The sequence below is a fragment of the Ipomoea nil genome, unplaced genomic scaffold, assembly GCF_001879475.1.
Source record: "Ipomoea nil cultivar Tokyo-kokei standard unplaced genomic scaffold, Asagao_1.1 scaffold2480, whole genome shotgun sequence".
In the NCBI taxonomy this organism is placed as follows: domain Eukaryota; kingdom Viridiplantae; phylum Streptophyta; class Magnoliopsida; order Solanales; family Convolvulaceae; genus Ipomoea; species Ipomoea nil.
The window spans coordinates 3392473-3415865 of record NW_017618908.1 but is presented as its reverse complement, the minus strand read 5'-3'; the positions used below and the strand labels follow the sequence as shown (position 1 = coordinate 3415865).

General features: G+C 33.5%; 2 protein-coding genes across 2 annotated transcripts; one reads left to right on the top strand and one right to left on the bottom strand.

The window, feature by feature from the left end:
* Positions 1 to 228: 228 nt before the first annotated feature.
* Positions 229 to 1708, bottom strand: LOC109152959 (probable galacturonosyltransferase-like 1). Its single transcript, XM_019300666.1, has one exon. The coding sequence runs from the start codon at positions 1624 to 1626 to the stop codon at positions 565 to 567; it is 1062 nt and encodes a 353-aa protein (XP_019156211.1). The 5' UTR covers positions 1627 to 1708; the 3' UTR covers positions 229 to 564.
* Positions 1709 to 17571: 15863 nt separating this feature from the next.
* Positions 17572 to 18679, top strand: LOC109152982 (pathogenesis-related protein 5-like). Its single transcript, XM_019300688.1, has 2 exons — positions 17572 to 17747; positions 17823 to 18679. Exons 1-2 carry the CDS (start codon positions 17684 to 17686, stop codon positions 18506 to 18508), a joined length of 750 nt encoding a protein of 249 aa, XP_019156233.1. The 5' UTR covers positions 17572 to 17683; the 3' UTR covers positions 18509 to 18679.
* Positions 18680 to 23393: the final 4714 nt, after the last annotated feature.

Here is a 23393-nt window from a genome sequence, read left to right as displayed (position 1 = left end):
AAGTTTTTAATTTTAAAATTTAAAAAAAAAAAAAAAGTATGCAATGATAGAAAGGAATTGTAGCAAAATAGTGGATACCAAACTTTATTAAATTTGGTGAAAAGGGGCATAAATCAGCTGGCAATTTGCCTGCAACTTTTTTTTTTTTTTTTTTTTTTTTTTCCTTTCTCATTATATTATTTCTTTTTGTTTAATTTTTACAAAATAATAATAAAAAAGATAGAAAAATATCCCAATTTGACAATTTCCTGTTCATTTCTGAAAATTAACTCTCTCCTGTACAAAACATACACCATTCAGGAAAATTCCGAAGAAAAAAAAAAAAAAAAAGTGGAGTTACTTTTTATCCTCATTACAGCAGTAATAATATGAATTTTGTATTCACCCTTTTTTATTTTTATTTTTTCTTTATTTTCCTAAGCTGAATTTCAAAAACTCAAAACTTCAACCTTCTTCATCTTTACAGTACTGAAACGAATTTTTGAGACTCAAAGTTAACGGCGTTATAGTGGAAGTTTCCGTCTCCGGTGCCTCTCCGGCGGCTTCTCTGTTTTCCAAGAAAATTCAAGAATCGAAAGAAAATTGCGGCTTTAACAGATCATAAGGAGCCCAGAGAGCATCCAACGGGCATGGCCGACTAGCATCTAATCTCACCCATGGCTTCCCTTTCCCGCTCCAATGCAGGAGGCTCACCGGACCGGGATGCAGATCCCGGCAGAGCCCGCGAAAGTTGTCCCCGCCGAGCCCGTGTTGGTTCCACCGGTGATCCACCGGCGCTATTTTTCCGGCGAAGACTAGCAGGAAGGGCGGCAGTGAACCCAGTTCGTATATCCTCATTCTCTTCTGGAGCTCCATCCATTCTTCGATCTTGGTCGTGTAATCCCCTGTTCTCCACCGGTCAAGATCGATCACCATAACTCCGGTGTTGAAATAGCACGGCCGCCGGTTCGCGAATGTTAAGGAAAGCGAGGGGTTGGACCAGAATGTCGGGGTGAAATAGGCGGTGAAGTTGGCGTTGCAGTACTCCGGCGCGGCGAGCACGGCGTCGTCGCCGAGCGGCGTGGCGGCGAGCTTGGCGATGTCGTCGACGAGGACGAGGTCGGAGTCGAGGTACACCACTTTCCGGACGCAGAGCGGGAGGATGTTGGTCAAGTAGCTGCGGGCGTAGTTGAGAGGGCAGTCGAGGGCGGAGCGGATGGAGGTGGAGATCAGGCCGGCGACGGTGGAGTCGTCGAACCGGTAAACCTGGAACTTGAGGTAGGGGAACGACGCGGCGATGGTGGCGCGTAGCTGCGACGCGTTCGCGGAGGCGGAGGCGACGAAGTGGAAGACGGCGTTCTGGGGACAGGAGGAGTGTTGGAGTGTGGAGAGGATGGCCGCCATTGATCCGCGAATGTAGGCGGCGTCGAGGGTCATCGCCACGTGGACAGCCTCATCGGAGCATATGTAGTAGCTGTCATCGGTGGCGCCGTTTATGGAAGGGCATTCTTGGGAATTGTAATACTCCGGCGCCTCCCTAAACTGCTCCGATATCGGAAGCGTGGCAGATTCGACGGCGGCGATGAAGTGCAAACACAAGAAAAGAAGAAGAAGAAAGGTTAAGAGTGATTCTTGAATAGCCTTCATGTGGGAAAGTTTGTAATTGGGTGTAGAGAGAAAACTAGAATTTATTTGTTCTTTGATCGGTGGGTGGGGGGTGGGGGTAGGTAGTTTGAGTATGAAGTTCTAGACACGGTTTGGGCATATGGGGAATAATAAAGAAAAGATATGAGACTAGTTTTCAGACCGGTTGAATCTCCAACTCCAATAGTCTCCCAAGGTCTGATCCGACAGAGTATTTAAGATTTAGCTGAACACAGATGTTAGACATTTGTACATTCGTTTACTGCACACAAAGAACCCTATCATTTTGAGATGTTACTCCTATGTTGCCGCTTGTGAGACTTGATCACGGGTCATTGTTCTCAAACTTCACCTATGTAACCAACTGAGCTGCCAATTTGGATAGTATGAGACCATAATTGGTCCATTCTGCCTAGTGAAAGAGAGTTTTAAGTACAGTTGTTTATTCATTAAATCATAACAAGTTTGATAAAGAGATTAAGATGAAAAGTATTGATAAAAATTGAACTTATGATTTATAATAAGAGACGTGTCATTGTTTTTATTTTTCTTCTCCAATCAAATCAAAACATGTGGTAAAAATTTTACTTTGTAAGAGTACCAACAACATGCTAGAATTGAAGTAGGGAATACTAATGTTTTATGAAAGAAAATAATATCTTTTAGGTTACAATTTATTACAAATATTTCACATTATGGCATGCCTACTAAAGGCCATTGCAAAGGTTGTGTTTCTGCATTTGTGACTTATGATTCAAGTGGAAATAGTTTGAATCTTTTAAACAAAGAATGAATCGATGGGTATTAAAAGAGTTTTTGGTATATAAAGTATAATATCAATTCAATTTTTAACTAATATATACTAGTTAAGTCATTAATTGAGGAGCGCTAAAAACAAATTTATGTTTCAACTATTTACCTATGGAGAACATTTCCTACCACCTACCTCTACCTAATTTCTAATCAAAGTTTCATTTCATTATGGTGCAATATCTACATAATTAAAAGTAATTGAAAAGTATCATGCAATAATAATGTCTATCAATTACATATATACGGAGTAGTTTCTATATTGTTCTTTGCCGTACCATATATTTGATTCGATGCCATAAATTTCTAAATCATCCCGTTCGAGGAGTGAATCACAGTAGCTTAGCAACCCATTAAATGAGAATATCAATATGTGATATTCACAATGAGATACTTCACAAGATGGTAAAACTCTCATATAATACTGTCAGGGTTTGATCCTGCGTCCTTGAACTGACATATCTATATGCGGGCCTTATATTAACCAATTGGTGTAACAAAGACTGTATCAACAAACATGATTCTTGTACTATCGCCAATGCTCTTTCTTTCGAACACGTTACACTAGATTTTCTTAGTGCAATTTACCTCTCATATGTGATTTGTATGCTATTACACAAAAGTCAGGACAATAGTTTACCCAATGCACAATTGCATACCCTTATACAGTAATTATGAACTTTCATCGTTCAGGTGATTAATAAGTTGCTAACTTTCTCGTAAATCAAAGCAGGTGACAAATGAACTAACAAATTGGTAGCTTGGCATGGCAGGAACCGTCAAAACCATTTCATCTTCTAGACTTAGATTGTTTTTTCTATTTGAGTTAAATGCCACAAAAATAAAAAATAAAAACAAAAACGTGGTAGGAAGAATTGTCAGACAATTGAACACTCACCCATCAATATTGACGTAATACCGTCGGTGAAAAACATTGTATAGCGACCAAACTTCCTTGCAAGTCTTCTTCTTCCCAAAGGGTAGAAGAAAAGGCATATCAATGCATTCTTAATCTCTAAGAATTTGAAATTTGCAACTTCCTAGGAATCATTAATTTGGTGTAAACTTTTCTTCTCCAAAAGGTTGAATTCCCAATTTCAAGAGTCGTCCACACCACAGCGCGATAGAATATTTGGAAGAATGTAGATCACGGTGACTCAATGGCTCAACAACAGATCCAAATATCGGTGCGCACAAGGGATCTGCTCACTTTAAACATAATTTGGTGTAAACTAAACAGGGGACAAACTTTATTATGTGTATGCAATAATAAATATTCATATATTATACCAGGACTATGTGGTCTAATGGTATCCGGGTTGGACTTCCATTTGGAAGGTTGTGAGTTCAAGCCTCAGTGGAGGCGTTATTGGTTCTTTGTGTTTCTTTGTGTTTCAGTAGGTTGAGAAAGTATATGAACAGATACTACAATGTAATAGGGCCAGTAACATTCAAAAAAAAAAAAAAAATATTCATATATTATATTCAGATATAATGAAAGTAAATAATGATATATTCTATACTCAGTAATACCAATAATTACACTAAGTTTGAATTTGAAACCTTTTTTTTTAAAGATATATACAAAGAGAAAAGAAATGATAACATTGAATATTTGTGTGTGTGTGTCTGTGTCTGTGTGTGTGAAGCACATTGTGCTCATGTGGTATGTAGTGACTCTCTTATAAGGAAGGTCATGAGATCGAGGCTCAGTGAAGATAGTGTTGACTCTTTCAAAGAATTGAGTTAGTAACTTTCAAAGAATAGCTACATACACAATATTTAAAATATTGTTCTTAACCTAAAAGTTCTTAATTTGAGCTAAAACTATGACGAAAAATACTGCAATACTTTAAAACTTTATACATTACTTATCAATGAGATCTGAATGATTGCAAACATATTTCCTATCTCTCATTACATATTTATGATCTAATAAGGAAGAGTTTTTAAATATATTTGTAGTGTATATATAGGTGGATGTTATCATGGTCCACAATATTGTATTATTTATAAACTTCAATAGAGTGAAACACGATTTGTTAAGAATGGAACGCAAAGATTTCGAGGGACAAGCAGACATGGCTAAGTGGAGGATGACAAAGTGAGAAAGAGGGTATGTAAATATCCTCGAATAATGATGACTTATAACAATACATTATTCGTCCCAAATACATTATTTAATTTTCTCTTGGAGGCACAAAATCACGTAGACACATGTTCTCTTTATCAACAAGGTTCCATACTCACACGCTTTCCTATCCTCCACTCAATCATGTTCGTTTATCTCAGCTACTAGAATCTAGTTTTTCTTTATAAAAAAAAAAAAAAAAAAAAAAAAAAAAAAAAACAAACCTATAATGCAATGTGCCATCGTAGGCTACCTAACAGGCATGCGCACTTCACACGCTCATGACTGATTGGAATGTTCGCCAGACCACTCCATTTTTATTTTTATTTTTGCTTTTTGTATTTTATAAATTTACTCTTTAAAAAAATAAATTATAACTCACACAAAATTTGTCAAAAAAATTCCACCCAATGAAGTAGGTTACTCTAAACTAATTGTTCCAATGTTTGGAACCGAAACATAAAACAAGAAAAGTGATCCAATGCATCTTTACCTATAAAGTATAACATACCCAAAAATTTTAAACTATTTTTTTAAAAAAACTTATTTTTTAAACTTAAAAAATATCTAAAAAATAGCATTCCTATCCCTTCTAGCACGTACTCCACAAGACCACAAGAGTCGAGACCACAAGTCCACAAGTACAAAGGACAATACACATTAAAACTCAAAATTTAATTAGTTGGGTGTATATAGGCAGAAATGCAGTCAAATATGTACTCTATTATGCCTATTTTTTCTTCCTATGTCAGACACGGAATTTTCAATTTTGGGACCACTTTTACATACCAAAAACCAAATTTTAAATTTTAAAATAAGAAAATTTTGACCCATTTTTATTTTTTCTCTAATAAATTCATTTCATTACATACCTTATAATTATTAGACATCTCCATCAATGATTTTTTGGATGATTTTGGAGGGGGCAAGCTTATATGGAGGAGAGAGTAGTAAATGAGATCTGAACTGAAGGAGCTGGGTTTTGTTGAATCTGTGGGCCCCACCAAGAAAGAAACAAAGTCATGTTGTCCCGCGTGAGGCGTAAATCTTCCGCCCAATTGGGCGCGTTATTTTTTATTTTCTTTTTTTCCTTTACCTCTCATTTTCTTTTTCATAGTCGTGGAAAAAACTTCAACTATTGGGGATGCTTTTAGGTATCATGAATTGACTAACTCTACCAATTTTTAATTTAAAAAATTAAAGTAACTAATCAAATAATGTCATGTGAGTAGAAAAATTATGAGGGAAATTTTTTAAGAGTGAATATCATTACTCTTAAAATAATAATAATAATAATAATAATAATAACAATAACAATAACAATAACAATAACAATAACAATAATAATAATAATAATAATAATAATAATAATAATAATAATAATAATAATCCCAACGTGCAAATGATTGTATGTAGGATGTGGATGATGCTAGGAAGTTTCAAATGTTCACACAATCACTCTTTCTTCAATGTTCATCACATCACAATAATAAATTCACCCGCAAATGCAAAGAAATGAAATGAATGTTAAAGTGATCTGACTTCCAATGAAGTGTCTTATCATTAATTACACTACATTCGAATTTGTGACGGTGGATAATAAATCATTTAAAAAAATATCTGAACAATTTTTTTTAATCTTTCTGACTACATTTTCATTTACTTTTCGGGTGATAAAAATTACTGTCTATTTTGATAGGTGACTTGTAAACATTATGGACTCATTATTTTTTAATCCCCAATTGGTGGATGCTATATAGAAACATGACGAATTCGGAATCACATCGATTCCCATCTATTTTTAAGTGGACAATAAAAATTGACAAGTTTTCAGTAGTGCTAATTATTGAAGATATGTCATTCTTAATCCTTTATAATGACTAAAAGTAAAATATTTTCAATCGTGTGATCATTAGAAGTAACATATTTTCAATAATAAAAAAAAAATCAAATATGATCGAATTTGATTTCCATGATTAAAAGTGAAAATTAAAACATTATATATATATAATTTGGGGATCAAAATTAAGATTAACTCACACATACACATTCCTATTTACATCGCAATCGATATGATCAAAATTTCTCCATTCTAAATCTTTTCATTTTTGGAGAAAGCTAGCTAGGTATACATGTATGTATGTATGTATGTATATATACACATGATAATGAAAGATATAAGTACAGACATGAAAACAACTAAAGAATGTTCCCCATTAAAATAAACACATCCATCATGCATTATTTCTTGGATGTAATCCAGGATTTTCACCGTCAAACACAATGATGACTAATCCAATCCTCTCGCTGAATTGTAGACACCTATATTGGATGAGACAACTGGCTTGAAAATTTAAGGTTGCTCCATACCTCCATAACCATCAAGCATTATGTTATTAGTGAAAGAGCACAAAAGATACTCCAAGCCCCAGCCAGCACATCTCAGATATATATTTAGATCAATTTATAGCAGAATAATAATATAATGTACAACTTGGATAACTTGACACAATCTAGTAATCTACAATTGAATATAATAATCCCCAAGCAAAAATATAATAATGCACCTTAAACCTGTCATAACAAGGTAGCAAGAATTGCAAAAATGCTCTCTTTAAGGGAAGACTATGATTTCAATTAACAGTACTTGAATTGATTGTTTGTCATCTACTAATGATAATTGTGGTGGGATCGAGCAGCCTTGTGAAGTTGTGGTGATGAACAACTATATATCATGGAACTAGAAATCATGTATGGCTCGGCACACACAAGCAGCTCAGTTGGTACTTAAGTAGTAGATTGAGGGTTTGAGTCTGATTAGTGTAGAAGTTTCATCTAATATAATGGTCTCCTTAAGAAGTCGTTGAATCACCGTGATTTATCTATCTGCAATTTTATAAGATTCAGGAATTGAGGTGAGGGATTTCGTCTTTTGAGAGTGAGATTGAAATCATGCATGATATGGGAAACCTATTTAGCACTTTGTATAGCTAAGCTAATCATGAATGTAGTTGGTGGCATGCAGAGACAAGCAGCCCATGTGCCCTACAACGTAACATGCACATTCTGGCTTCCAGGAATTCTGGGTCCTCAACTAACAAATAAAAGTAGTCTTATACGACCATGTTTCATTCTTCCAAGAGGTTGAACCCAACCCTAAAGGCCCCACACATCTCGGCCCGACAGAGCATTTGGGAGGATATAAATCATGGTGACTCAACTAAACATGAACCACAGAGGCTAGACCGGGGCTCCCTGCCCCTGATGAGACTCAATCCCTAGTCATTCTTCCAAAGTTTCACCTCTATGACCAGTTGATCGAGCTACCCATGCGGGCATGTTTCATTGTTTCATGTTTGTATAATTGTATGTTGTCATATGGGGATAACTCCCCAAAACTAAAGTTGTTAATTACTCCATCAAGGCTTGTGCATATATATAGGATTTTTATTTTATTTTGGGAAAAAGGGCAAATTTATCATCATATAAGTAAAAAAGCATTACATAAGAAAGCAGCAGGAGAGTTAAAAAATCACTCTATACGGTTAGACATGGAAACAACGGAATTTCTTTGTTAGACAACGGGTAACCCCGACACATTCGCAGACTGTTTGACAAAATTAACATTCAAGTTTGATAATTATCTAAGAACATTAACAATGATAGAAATCTAATACGTACACACTCTCGAATTAAATGAATCACTTGTTTCTTGCAGATTGAGTGACGGTTTAATTTCATGAATGATTAGAGAGGAACCCATATTAAATTTTCTTATAAAAAGTCTTATACTTATACCACTGAACTTCAGGTCCAGGCTCAACCACTCAATCATAAAATTTTTGGCAGCACATGTCTACAGGTTGTCATGTTGATCCTAAGTTCCTAATTAATAACACATTTTATTGGACCGGGTCAGTCTCAACACCTCGAGCCTTAAAACAGAGAACTATGATCCATTAGCCCAATATGGTGGGCTAACATCGGCAAAGTTTGTTTATTCCCATGATAGCCCAACTTTGGTTCTATCACTTCAAGTCTAGCAAATCTTATTTTGAAGAACTCTACCAAAACATTGTTATCTTCATAGAATGAAAATAATATATGAACACCCACAGAGTCAAATCACATGTCACAATTGTATTAATAAAAGAGAAATAGAGTAATACAAAATGTGGCATACATACTCTTTTTTCTTGGATAAATTAAAATATGACGTGTAAACTGAGAGTAAATAATGAAGTAAAAATGGACAATTCACGTAGTACGTATTACTCTTTATAATTAAAAACTTTAAGAGGGCGTTTGATACTTTTTCATCAATTAAATTCTTAAAAAAAAATATTTCTAAAAAATGTATCTCATGGAAGTAACTTTGCAAAGAAAATTAATTAGTATGCTAGGTATTACCCTAGAAATATAGGAATTAAATTACCTAAAAAATTAATTAAGATGTTTGGTTGTTTAAGCTTGATTTCCCATGAAATTTTTTTAGATCTTTAATATATCCTTGCAATATACAAACATTAAAAAGAAAGAAAGAAAAAACGTAACGAATAATTAAGAGTTTTATTAAATCACTTGTAAATTAATAAATCATATGGCAAAAAAAAGATAAAAAAAAAATTGCAACTAGAATATTCAAAAGTCAAAACAGTACGTATGTAACAAAGTGTTGAGAGAGTCAAATCTCTATGATAAATAGTGTTGTTATATTTATAAGAAACTTTTAACCTAACGTCAAAAAGGATAAATACGTAATTGAATAAATTTTGTATATTCTTAGACACACAGGAAAAAGAATCCTACATCCCTCAAGTGAGATAGAGATTTACTTTTCTTGATATATCATGGAATTATATTTTCATTGACCCGAACTTTTTGAAAAATATGAACTTTCCAGACTACCAAACACCCTCTAAAATAGTGCCATGAGTGTAAATAGGATAGTTCAAGTCTAGCTCTACCAACTTAAAATCCATGAAGGAGTGTGATGAATGGATACCTAACGCCCCTTCATAATAACCCCCAAAATAAGGCAAATTATACTTTGGTCCAGGCATCAAAACGACGTTGTTTCTTTTAATGAAAGAAACGACAATTGTTTCGCGTTGTTCTGCAAAAAGTAACTCTATTTGTATAACATATTTAGTTTCATTTTATATACACTGCAGTTTTATTTCAACACAACTACAACTTTATTTCGATATAACTACAATTTCATTCGACATTATACACTCAAATATGTGAAACAGTTATTCAGTTTCATTTTATATACACTATAGTTTCATTACAACACACTACATTATCATTTCGATATAACTACAGTTTCATTGGACAATATACACTCAAATATGTGAACTGTTATTCAGTTTCATTTCAACATAACTAAAGTTTCATTCCTATATAACTACAGTTTCATTCGACATTATACACTCAAATATGTGAAACAGTTATTCAGTTAGGGATGGCAATGTGCCCCGTCCCCGTAGGGGATGGGAACGGGGACGGGGGAAAATTCGGAATCGGGGACTGGGACGGGAAATTTGTGAAATTCCCCAGAGGGGACGGCGAAACCCCTCCCCGCCCCGCCCCGTCCCCGAAAATTAAATAAATAAATAAATATATATATATATATATATATATATATATATATATAATTTTAGGATTATGAATTAGATTATTAGTTGTATTAGATTTTAAAATTAAAATATCAGAAATCACTATGCCAGTAACTCTAATTCCCTAAGACCTAATCGCAGACAAACTCACAGACACTGTGAATATTGAATATGTATATATTGGATTAGTTGAATATTGAATGTTGATAACATTCAATAATACGTGTAGTGTATATATAAAAACAATAAGTAAATGATACTATTGATTTCATTTTATTTTTTTTATAAAAAATTGTAATAGTTTGATATTTGACTATGGTTGATTGGGGATGGGGATTCCCCGTCCCCGCTAAATTTCTCGCGGGGACGGGGACGGGAAATTTTTTCAATTCCCTGCCGGGAATGGGGATGGGGTCGGGGTAGCGGGGACGGGGATTTTACCCGCCCCGTTGCCATCCCTATATTCAGTTTCATTTTATATGCAACACAACTACAATTTCATTTCAATTCAATTACAGTTTCATTTGATAATATAAAAACAATATGTGAGGCAGTTTCATTTTAAATACATTATAATTTTATTTTGTAATTAACACATCAAAAATACAAGCTTTGTTAAGCTGTAACGGCAACCATTTCTTTACTTAAAGAAACGACGCCATTTTTGGATATGGTCCAGGATAGAATTGCTCCCAAAATAATTACCCTTTACTACCCCACTATTACCCATAATAAATCCCATAAAAACTCATTATCACCCATAAATCCCATTAAAAAACCTATTAACTACCCATAAAAACCTATTGAACGTAACCCCATTAGTTACCCAATTAATTCCCCCTAATTGCCCGATTAAACTACCATGAATACCCACTACTCATTCTACCTATAAAAGCTAAAGTAAGGATCAAAGGTGGGGGGCCATCATTCGAGAGAGACCGACAACTTCATCCATACACAATATTATATGTATAAATTACTTATAAATTTATGAATTTTTGACTTAGCACATCGTCTAAAAAGGCCTATAATTTTTACGTTTCGATGTCCACGTAAATATATTGTGTCTCTCTTTCTTTTTTTTTTTTTCTTTCTATTATTATTTTTATTGAATTAATTGATTGTGTTTGCCGCCGAAACTTAGAAAGATGGATGGCATGATAAAAAGAATGGGCGGTGTAGGGTTGTGTGGGTTGGATCAACCAACTTGACTTCACCCAAAGAGAGATGATACGAGGAAATTAAAGGGAACAGTTAGGTTAGTTGGTTCTCATCAACCTCACCTTAAACACAATCAACAGTCATTCAGAATTTCAGATTGGTTAATCAGACATGTAATAAACCATCAACCTTTCTTTGCCTAACATTCTTTGCGTGTATTAGGTTTCTTTGTTCCCATTTAATCCACCAGCTTCTAAACTTTTGTTCTTTTTGGTCAATGATGAAAATCTGTAACAGATGTGCATTGAATAAATTTCGATTCGATATAATAACTCACAAATTACACATAAAAAGAAAATTGAACTAGAAAGAACTGTGCGATGGGCTAGAAAACACATCAAGACAATTTTTTGCAATGCAACCAAATACTAGAAAAAAAATACTTTCTGAAAAATGACTCATTTTTCATAAAATATTTTCCTACTTTCCAAACACACTCTTAATATGTAATTAATCAAATGTTAATGTGACTAACAAATAATGTGTCATATCTAATTCACATATGAAAATTTTAGAATTTCTTATCAATGAAAGGTTATCAAAACTTAAAATTTTTAATTAAAAATGACATTTCAGACCACTTTTAAAGACATGAAAAGTCTCCATCGTTATTTTCAATTAACAACCTAATTACCAAACAACATAACATGCAGTTTGTTCCAATATTATTAACTTTTTAAAACCTAACAAATACAACTTCTTATCTTGACACCAAACAAGCTTTCCATTTTGATCATCAAACAAGAAGAAAAAGTGTCCTCTTTGAACTTCACATTAACAATGTTTAATTAGGTGGACTAATGATAATAAAGTCAGCTCCAAATACAGTGTCTTCCTAAATGGAAACAAACGAATTGAAATTCATAGGAAATGCTTTATCACCATTATTGGGAATTAGGTTTACTTTTGTCCAATGCATATACATCAAGCTGCTTTGGTTGAAATTGTGAAATTTTGGAGTCCTTTTTATTGTCATATTACCGACACACACCCAAAAAAAAAAAAAAATTTAAAAAAAAAACTTCAAAATATTGCGGAGTAATTTATATATATCCTTGGAGTATAATCCAAAACTTTGATTAATTACTAATTTCAAGGTAACCGAAAATAAATTGAGAGGCGGTTTAGCTTTGCTAGCTGCTTTAGAGTGTAGGGTTCGAATTTTACCAAAAATAAAAAGAATGATGTATGGATTTAACAAGCAAAAATGATTTAGTTGAGAAAAATTTTGAATTCATACCGATTATGAATATTCTTAGAATTGCCATTGTAGTTGCGTATACTCCGAGCTTCAAACATTTTACAGAATGTGTGTCTATGTATCATTAATTATTCAAACTTTTTGAAAGAAATTTTGGACCAATTCCATTTAATTAATGAGGTATAGACCAGCTGGTAGCTAGTTTTATTTTGATCTTATTCCATTCTTTTATTATTTGGCGTGTATAGAACTTTTTTTAATGAAATAATAGTCATTGTTTCTAGAAAAATAAAATAAATTATTTCGTTAATACATAATAAAAAATAAAGAAATAATTATTTAAATCAAAATATAATTAAAAATAAAAAAAAACATTACAAAATAAATAAAGAAACAAAACAAAATAAATAAATAAAGAAAAGGGACAAAATAATGAAACAAAACAAATACTCCATAAATAAAATAAATAAAGAAATAAAACAAATTAAATTGAGAAACAAAATAAAATAAAAAGGACAAAAGCTGCTGCAGCATCAGGGTAAATTACATTTTAATTAGTCAATAAAATATTAATTTAACCCGTTAATAATACGAGTCAATAAAACAGATAAAAGATTATTGAATGAATTACTTTAGTAAATTACATTTTATTTAATCACGTTAATGGTATTATCTTGTGCTCAATAATGTAATACTCATCTAAATTACAAAAATTAAAATTAAATTCAAAAAATAACACTTTTTTCGCTATATTATATGCTTATAACGCTTTTTCCATATGAATTATCCATGTATTCATATTAGATCTCTCAATTATTTTAAAATTGGTGATTTTTTCCTTTTATTGTTAAATGGGCATTTTTACCCTTAAAATAAGTATTTTATTTATTTTTCTTTTCCAACAAATTATTTCTTATATGTACGGATGATCACGGTTTGGTCTAAACTAACCGGAGACTGTAGCAACCGAAATCGTAGGGACGACTTTGGTTACAATTTAGAACCGAAACCTACAAACGTTTTTGTTCTAGTTTATTAAAATTGGGGATCAGAATCACCAATTCCAATTTAAAAAATGGTCAATTTTGGTTCTAAATCGAGAAAAAATTAATTAATTATTAAATTTAGACTATTTTAAAAATTAAAAATATAATTAACAAAAAAAAAAAAAGATGTTCGAACTGGCGGTTCAAATCGGAACCGTTGGTTATATATAAGAATAAGAATAAATGTGGAAAATAAAAGACACAATTAATATTAATATTATGATTATCTATTATTAATAAATTATTTTTGTTTAAGTCTTAATTCTGTTAGTAGCATTAGCTTAAAATTAAACGGAGTAATTACAAAAGATGTGTTTTTTTCGCATTTATTTATATTCTGATTCTCATATATAAGTAATAATTTGTTAGAGAAAGAAAATAAATGAAATACTTATTTTTAAGTGTAAAAATGTCAATTTAACATAAAGAAAAAAAGTTGCCACTTTTAAAATAATTCAGAGAAAAACGTATTATAATCATATAAATCAAGGGGGATAAGATGTCATTTTTCCTTTTAAAAAACTAAAAAATAAACATACTCCAATCCGAACAGGGTGGCCAAGTGGTGCACACATATATTTATCAAAATGATACGAGTTTGATTATTGCCAACATCTTCTCAATCGAACCCGTCACACAATATTTTCTAATACCATTTACCTTTCTTATGTGACTCAGTAAAACTAATCACACATAATTTTTCTAGAATGATTTATCTTTCTCATGTGATTTTTATAATTTAGAAAACAACCAACAATAGAAGGAAGAACATCATTAATTATGGGAGAAGAACAATATTAACTCTTCCCAAAAGATTGAATCCCTAACTCCAACGCTCCTCGCATCCCGTTTCACAGGAAGTTTCGGAGGATGAAAATTTAAGAATTGATTGATTGGATTGAGTCAACCGTCAACGATTTTTTTTTTTTTTTTTTTATAGCATTCGATATTTTCAACAAAAATAACAACATTAATTCTTCATGTCACATGAGGTTTCAGCGGATGAAAATTTATGAAGTGGTTGATGGAAATTTATGAATTGGAAGATTGGAATTGGAATTGGACGTACAACCGTCAACAATATTTTTTTTATATAGCATTTAATATCCCTACTATATTAATCCGAACTGTTATGAATATTTTTAGAAAAAGGGTCAAATAGGCCCTCGAACTTTAGCTTAAAAGTTAATTAGACCTCTAAACTTTTTAAAGGTGCAATTACACTCATCAACAATTTATTTAGGTGCAATGAAGTCCAAAAACAAGTTAATGACCTGCTATCACAGGTCATTAGGGTTCAGGCCACCTTCCGGCAAAAAAAAAAATGACCGGTGACCGACCGACGAAATTTTCAGTAAAAAAAAGTGACCGGCGAATGGTCGCCACCGATCACTTTTTTGCCGAAAATTTCGCCGGTCACTTTTTTTTTTGCCGAAAATTTCGCCGGAAGGTGGTCTGAGCCCTAATGACCTGTGGTAGCAGATCATTAACTTATTTTTGGGCTTCATTGCACCTAAATGAATTGTTGATGTGTGTAATTGCACCTTTAAAAAGTTTAGGGGCCTAATTGACTTTTAAGTTAAAGTTCAAGGGCCTATTTGACTCTTTTCCTAATATTTTTTTATTATTTGATTGTTATGAATTCAATTGATGTCTCTAAATAATTAAATTGAGAGCACATACTGTGTTAACTACTGACATATAAAATATTAATTCCATATATAGAATATGTTAATTGGAGATACACAATGTGTCTGTCGTTAACATATTTTCTACCTTTAGGTAACAGCTTATGTATCTATAAATAAATTGAAGACACATAAGCCACATAATATGATAATTATTGACTCATAAAAGGGTAACATATTAATGACCGATATTAGCTAGTCCACTTGTAAGTTTCCCAATAGTTTTTCCAAACTGCTGGACGTGGGTTGTTCGTTTAATTAGAAAGTTAATTTTGAACATTAAATTATCATTTAACCCCATTTATTAATAAAAAAAAAAAAAAAAAAAACTGTTTTTTGGAAAATTTCCAATTGAGCCATACAACCCCATTTACACTCCATGGGAGTTTAATAGGAAGCTTCTAATTAAAAACAATAGCTATACTATCAAGAACATGCATTTCCATTCAAAGCTTTTGAGATATAGGGAAATTTTCTAAGTCTTGAGCAAGTCTCTACGTCGTTATAAATTTATATGGAGAACACATTAAATAGTCTTCCTATGAAGACAAGATCAAAACCAAGAATATGGAGTCTCTTTGGAAGTTAATTTTTTTTTAATATATAAAAACTATTTCATATTATTGTCATGACATTACCATTACGTTATTTATTCAATCACCTCATAATTTCATATGCAATCTCACTTGTCATAAATATATAAATGATATAAAAATGTGTGTGTTATTAATGATTCTCGATAAGCGTGAAGAATTAGAGGAGCGTAATTGAGCCAACTAATCAAAGTACTAGACTAAGAGCACATAGATTTCACCAAATTCAATTATTTGTCATTTTATAACATATAAATATAAACATATCAGCTAAATTTGTAATATTATATATAAGATATACGAAGTATTACAAAAATTCATTATTCTCTCAAATTATTTAAATCAAGTATTAAGATATTCAAATATGACTCAATATTATAGTAATTAAATCAAATTTAAACATCTGTCGAATCTGATCCGGAAAACTTTACTTGCTTACTCTTGTGAATAAACATGATCAATAATTAGAAAATTTGGAGCATAATGGATTAATGGAGCATGACAAGACAGGAAATCAAGAACCACATTAGTTGCATCACAATCTTTGTAAAACCACTTCATATGTAAACCACCAAGACAAGAATTGCTAAACCTAAAACATTTGCTCCTAATATAAATTCTAATATACATGCAAAGAGTTAAAACCTCAATCCTGGATTTTTATTGCATTATTTTCAAAAAAAATCTTGCAACTTCATCCTTTTGGTAAATGTTTTTTTTTTTTTCTCATTTTAATGTTGTAATTAATTATGTTGAATTATTAATTTTGTCACTTTTTAGCCTTTGAGGATTTATTGGCTATATTTTTAGTTTTTCTTTTACCAAAATTTTAAAATATTTCTGAAAATATGGTTTGAATTCTCATTCTTGAGACATGCTTTACCTTTTTATTTGATTTTTTAATGATTTAATTTCATTTAGAAAATTTTAAATACGTCAATATAGGAACTAAACTAATGGAGTTGGGGATTCAACCTTTTGGGAAGAACTAATGGAGTTGGTACTAAAAACAATAGTTAAATAAAAAGCCTGCTTTTAAGGTAAGAGATTGTAAGAATACTTTCAAGTAATTTTAAAATCAATTTGATTTAAAAAAAATTTTGAAATATAAATTAAATGCAAAGTTATGTGAATTAAAGTTAATTCACCAATTTTTTTCGTTCAGATTTTACATAATTTAATTATAAGATATTGAGAGATTACAATATTAAAATTTATAGAAACTAAACCAAAATATTTCAAAACAAGTGACAATTTTACCACTTTTATGTTTTTTTAAAAAATTTACTTATTAATAAATATGAAAAGAACTAATCTTATATTGAAAAAAAAAATTGTAAATATTATGAAGTAAAATTACTATTGCTACAGAAATACCTCTAAAAAGTGACAATTTTTGTACTGGTAACAATTTTTTACCACTGAAATATCTCTAAGAAGTGACAATGATTTTTTTTTTTTTTTGGGTCACAAGAAGACATGGAAATATCTATAAATTTGCATGAAGTCAATTAAATTAAGAAATTCAACTTTCCACCCAAAGAAAATAATTTTTTTTTAAATATTAAAAAAAAAAACAAAAACAAAAACACAAAAAAACTGGGGAGAGTACGTGCCTATAAATATCCCATTCTAACTCCCACGAATCCATCCATCTTCCTCCACCATAACCTCCATTAGCGCCGCCGATCACCGCCGTCGATCACCGGCCGTTGAAAGGTTAACAGAGACTGCTGTGTTCTTCCCGCAATGCTAATGGCTTCCCTACAAAATTCTTCCGTTTCTCTCGTCGTCGCCGTCCTCATGATGTTAGGTAAACAATTCGATCTTTAGCATTTAATCACAATTATATCAATAATCTGAGCCATCTTACGTTTGTTTTTGGCAGGAATTACGAATGTTTGGGCGGCTGGTTCTTTCACGCTGCACAACGCTTGCACGTATACGGTGTGGCCGGGAACACTTTCCGGCAACGGCGGCGCCCTTCTCGGCGAGGGCGGCTTCGCATTGCCCCCCGGAGAAAGCGTCCAGCTTCAAGCCCCGGCCGGGTGGTCGGGCCGGTTCTGGGCAAGAACCGGCTGCAATTTCGACGCCAGCGGCAACGGCAAGTGCGTCACCGGCGACTGCGGCGGGCTGAAGTGCGCCGGCGGCGGCGCGCCTCCGGTGAGTCTAGCCGAGTTCACCATCGCCAAAGGAAGCGCCGACAAGGACTTCTACGACGTCAGCCTCGTCGACGGCTACAACGTGGACCTCGGCATCCAGCCTTCCGGCGGCTCCGGCGACTGCAAGTACGCCGGCTGCGTCTCCGACCTCAATGCCAACTGCCCCCAGGTCCTCCAGGTCACCGATTCCGGCTCCGTCGTCGCCTGCAAGAGCGCCTGCGCCCAGTTCAACACCCCGGAATATTGCTGCTCCGGCGACCACAACACGCCGGAGACATGCTCGCCGAATGAGTATTCCAAGATTTTCAAGACCGCCTGCCCTAGTGCTTACAGTTACGCCTACGATGACGCTACCAGCACTTTCACCTGCGCCGGCTCCGATTACATGATCACCTTCTGTCCAAGCAGCTGATCAAACCTTTAAAGAATCAAGAAATTATCTGCATCATAGTGAATGCATTATGCATATCGTTGAAATACTGTAATAATTAGCACTTAATAATCACTGATTATTGTACCATCTGCTCTTAATTATTGTATTAAATTTAAAATGAATGAATAAATCTTTCTATGTATTTGATGATGGGTGTGTGTTTATGTCCGTAGCTCAATTGATTCTTGAGTGTTTATGTGGGACTATAGGTAATTTAATTAATTTTTTTTGTGACAAATTGTGGTAAGGGTCAGATCCTAGCAGTCTCAGTGTGGAAATTTTATTTTATTATCTTTTGAGGTGGTTCCTTGTAGGCCAGACACGGGTCCTAGCACTTACTGGTAGGGAGAAATAGAATTATTAGAGTGAGAATGAAAGAAATGATATAAAGACTAAAATACCCTTGTGTAATAATAATAGTAATAACAACCCATGGTAGTAGTGTCATTTCATATGTTTTCCCCTTCTCAAATTCATTGAATTGTCCCATGAATTGCAATTCAACGAAAGGAGGGGATTGCAATTCTGTGGAATTGCAATTCCCTCCAACCAAACAACGTAATTGAGGCATCCATTGAATTGCAATTCAACTACAGCTAAATTACAGTGAACCAAACGCCCTGTTAATGGCCATTGAACTGTTTTGATTTACCACTCCACAATCCTGTTAGATCGAGATATTTTGTGGGCAAGAGATCACAGTGAGAGTTTTACTCTCTTTTGAGGTGGCTCCTTGTGGGTCAGAACTGGTCCTCTCACCTAATGAGCGTTGAATTGTCTTGATTTACCCGAGGTATTTTGTGGGCAAGAAATTTCACGATAAGAGCCAGAATAATAATGATGTAAGACATCAGAGGTGGATGAAAATTCATGTTTTAATTAATGATTATTTAGTGAGTTGATGCATGTGTTCTTCCTTTATTAGATGGAAATTAGCTACATTGCTATCAGACATGAGTCAAGTGGCTGCAGATTTTTCATGGGACTGTGACTGCTGCTGACTGGATAAATCCAGAGCCTCGGAAAAACAACATTAATACTAGGAGGAAAACTAGGAGGGATTTGGTGAAGTTAGTTGATGCCTTTTTTCATCTTTAGTAAAGAATTACATCTTAATTTCGAGATACTTAAAAGTAGATCAATTTCTTAGACGGTTGTGGGTCAGACAAATTATTATATTTTAATATCGAATTTCAAAGCAGCACATTATATTTTAAAATTTTCACCCAACTGATCAGCGCGTCTAGGCATCTAGCATAGTTTGTCATCACCATGCACTGCTGGAAATTATGAAATTTTCGACCACCTGAAAGTGATCTTAAATCAAGTCGAAAGCCTTGTTCCGACCACTTTTGGTATTCGGAAAAATCTTTGTTGCTATTTCCGACCACTTTTTGCTTTCGACTTGATTTAAGATCACTTTCAGGTGGTCGGAAATTCCATAATTTCCAGTAGTGATGGTTGGACCACTGTAAAGCGCAATAGTTACATTTATCCTACTTGTTCAACATTATACTTCGATTCTGTTTTCACCGTCCCGGTTTGTGCTGCCTTAAAGTCTTAGTGGAAGAGGTAAATTGCGGATATGGTGGCTACACATCATTAGGTTGTCTGGTCTGAACACTATTACTGTCTTGTCTGTACATGATCCAACAGTGTCAACCACAAAATTAAGTGCAACAATGACTGACCATCCACCTGCAAGCTAGAGCCATGAAAGGTAGAGAATGTTATGTTTTACTTTGAAATGAAATGAAACAGAATTAGAAGATTGTTTTGCCAGCCCCACAGGCCACGGGTAACTCAGTTGGTTCTAAGTAGTAAATTATGGATGAGAACTCAGGATCAATCCTGATAATCGCAGTCTGAGAGCGGGCATCAGGTACGGACCCTCCCATCCACCTAAGAGGTTGAGTCCATAAGCTAACAAAACAAACAGTCATAATAAGCTGTTCTTTCATTAAAGCAACAAAAAGATTCATTAATTGATTCATGTAAAGCACAAAAACATTGGTGGAGGGTACAACATATATGCATGGATAGAAGAAACTTCAGTAAGGAAACATTTAGAACTATTAAACACAAAAACAAAAAAACAGAAATCCAGAAAAGATGGAAAGTAATCTTGTGTGGAAATCCAGAGTAATTAAGAAACTGAAAGTTCCTAAACATTATTACAATTTCCTTAATCAACTTTCAGAAATTTCTTAAAATCTACTGGAGAAGCTTTTTAGAGAAAGGGTATATTTGAGAAAGTTGTGAACTTAGGGTGATGATAATAAAATTTAGAAAGTATATGGTGCACTTACCATACTAATGATGTAATTGTTTTAAAAAATGAAATAAGGAAAATAATTACTATTATTTAAGGATATTTGTATTTAGATAAAAAGAGAAAAGTGCACTTTAATGTCGTCCTATACTTTCAATTTTTTAAATGAAGTTTTTTTAAAATTATTTATTGAGTTGTAAACATAACATTCACTTAATAAAATTATATAAGGTGTCAAAGTGAGTCAAAATCTGCAGGCTGGTCCGCACCCGCTCCACGATGGGACGGATAGTGCCACAAAAAAGTGGCTCACGAATATGCGAACCTAACGGACATGGCAAATTATGCCCTGGACCTGTGTCCACAGTGAATTGTGGACACGGGCCCAAAACGACGTCGTTTTTAAAAAAAAAACGCGTCATTTAGTTTTAAAAAAAAAATTCGCGCGCGTTTTGCCGTTAACGGCGTTATTTTTTTTTGGATTATGAATGTACAGTTATGCCGTTATGAATGTACAGTTATGTAATTATGAAATTATGAACACAGAGCTCTAACATTATGAACTTACAGTTATGAACATATATAGTGATAAAATTATGACCATGGAACTTTAAAATTGTGAATATAGAGTTTCGAAGATTATGAATGTACAGTTATGGAGTTATAAATCTACAGTTATGGAGTTATGAATCTACAGTTATGAGATTATGAATCTACAGTTATGGAATTATGAATGTACAGTTATTGATCGAATTATAAACAAAGAGCTCTAACATTATGAACTTACAATTATGAACATATAGTGATAAAATTATAAACATAGAGCTCTAAAATTGTGAACATAGAGCTTCGAAAATTATGAATGTACAATTATAGAGTTATGAATGTACAGTTATGGAGTTATGAATGTACAGTTATGGAGTTATGAATGTACAGTTATAGAGTTATAAACGTACAGTTATGGAGTTATGAATGTACAGTTATTAATAATATAGTAATAAAATTATGAACATATACTCCTATAACGAAGCGGTCTACAATTTAAAAAAAAAAAAAAAAAAAAAAAGAAGAAGAAGAGATAACAGTGCCTAACGGCACTGTTACCCGTGTCCAGCAAGCATGCTGGACACGGGTCCAACGCATAACGATTGAACGGACATGGCTCCTTTTTCACCTGCAACCTGCACGGGATGCGGGCCAACCCGTGGGCCCAACCTTTAAATAAATAAAGAGTTAATACCCAAAATCGTCCTCGACTATAGTGGTTTTTCTCAATTTCATCCTAAACAACTTTGGTGACCTAATATCGTCTCAGACTTTTGTGTTTCGCTCAATTTAGTCCTCCATTTGTTATTTCGTCAAATTGGTGTTAAATTAAGGGACAATTCAGTAATGTTAATATTGATCTCTCTTTACTTTCAACTTGTGAAGTGCGAAATTCCTCTTTCTGGTACGAATTACACCCAGAATTACTCCTGGACCTGCAAATCAAATTTTATATTCGCAGTTTTAGGAGTAATTCTGGGAGTAATTCGTAAAAAAAAAAAAGAATTTCGCAGTTCACATGTCTATAAGTAAAGAGATGCCAATATTAAAATTACTGAATTGTCTATTTATTTAACACCAAATGGACAGAATAACAAATGAGGGACTAAATTGAGCAAAAACACAAAAGTTTGGGACTAAATTGAGCGAAACACAAAAGTCTGGGACGATATTAGGTCACCAAAGTCGTTTAGGACGAAATTGAGAAAAACCACTATAGTCGAGGACGATTTTGGGTATTAACTCAATAAATAAACTAAAGATAGTGTTGTGCACTTGTGCTGTCTATAGACTGCTCTCTACGTGACTCTGTCCGGCCACTCCAAACCCCCTCTCGCCCACAGGTCACAACTCTAAAGTCCGAATCGGAGAAAATGGCTTCCCACGGTTTCTCGTTTATGTTTGTATAATTGTGTCTAAATAGAAATGTGTTCTGATTTGGTTGAATATATAAACTAGAAAAGTGTAGTAATTTGTTTAATAATAATAATAATAAGAATAATTTAAAAATTAAAACAACCCGCGAGCTGGCCCACTAACTTGCGTGGGACGGGTTAGGATAACCTAAACGCCCGCGGGCCAACCTGCAAAAGCCAGCAAATCATTAGGCCCGCAGTAGGGTGGGATTAATGGGGCAGGCTAGCCCGTTTTGACAGTACTACTCCATATATGGAAGTATGTAAAGTTTTATGATAGTATTTATGTATTTTACAAAGTTTTTTTTTTCTGGTGACAATTCCAATTCATTCCGCATCGATTGAGTTTTTTATTTTATTTCATTTTTATGGAGCGTTATGCTGTGCACCATGCAAGGTGTACACGGAATTGGATCCATAATTTCTATACTGTAGATTCATAATTTCTAAACTGTAGATTCATAATTTCTATACTATAGATTCATAATTTTTAAACTGTATAGTTATCAAATTATGAACATATAGTTCAGTGATTTGGGAATACAGAGTTCAACAATTAGGAATCTGAACATTGAAAATTATGAACATAGAATTTTGTAATTGTGAATATAGAGTTCAATAATTATGAATC

What these genes read in the sequence shown, in the direction of transcription:
- LOC109152982 (XM_019300688.1), top strand. Translation starts at nt 17,684, where the DNA reads ATGCTAATGGCTTCCCTACAAAATTCTTCCGTTTCTCTCGTCGTCGCC. An exon ending in CGCCGTCCTCATGATGTTAG is followed by an intron (nt 17,748 to 17,822) that starts GTAAACAATTCG and finishes TGTTTTTGGCAG; the next exon opens with GAATTACGAATGTTTGGGCG.
- LOC109152959 (XM_019300666.1), bottom strand. Translation starts at nt 1,626, where the DNA reads ATGAAGGCTATTCAAGAATCACTCTTAACCTTTCTTCTTCTTCTTTTC.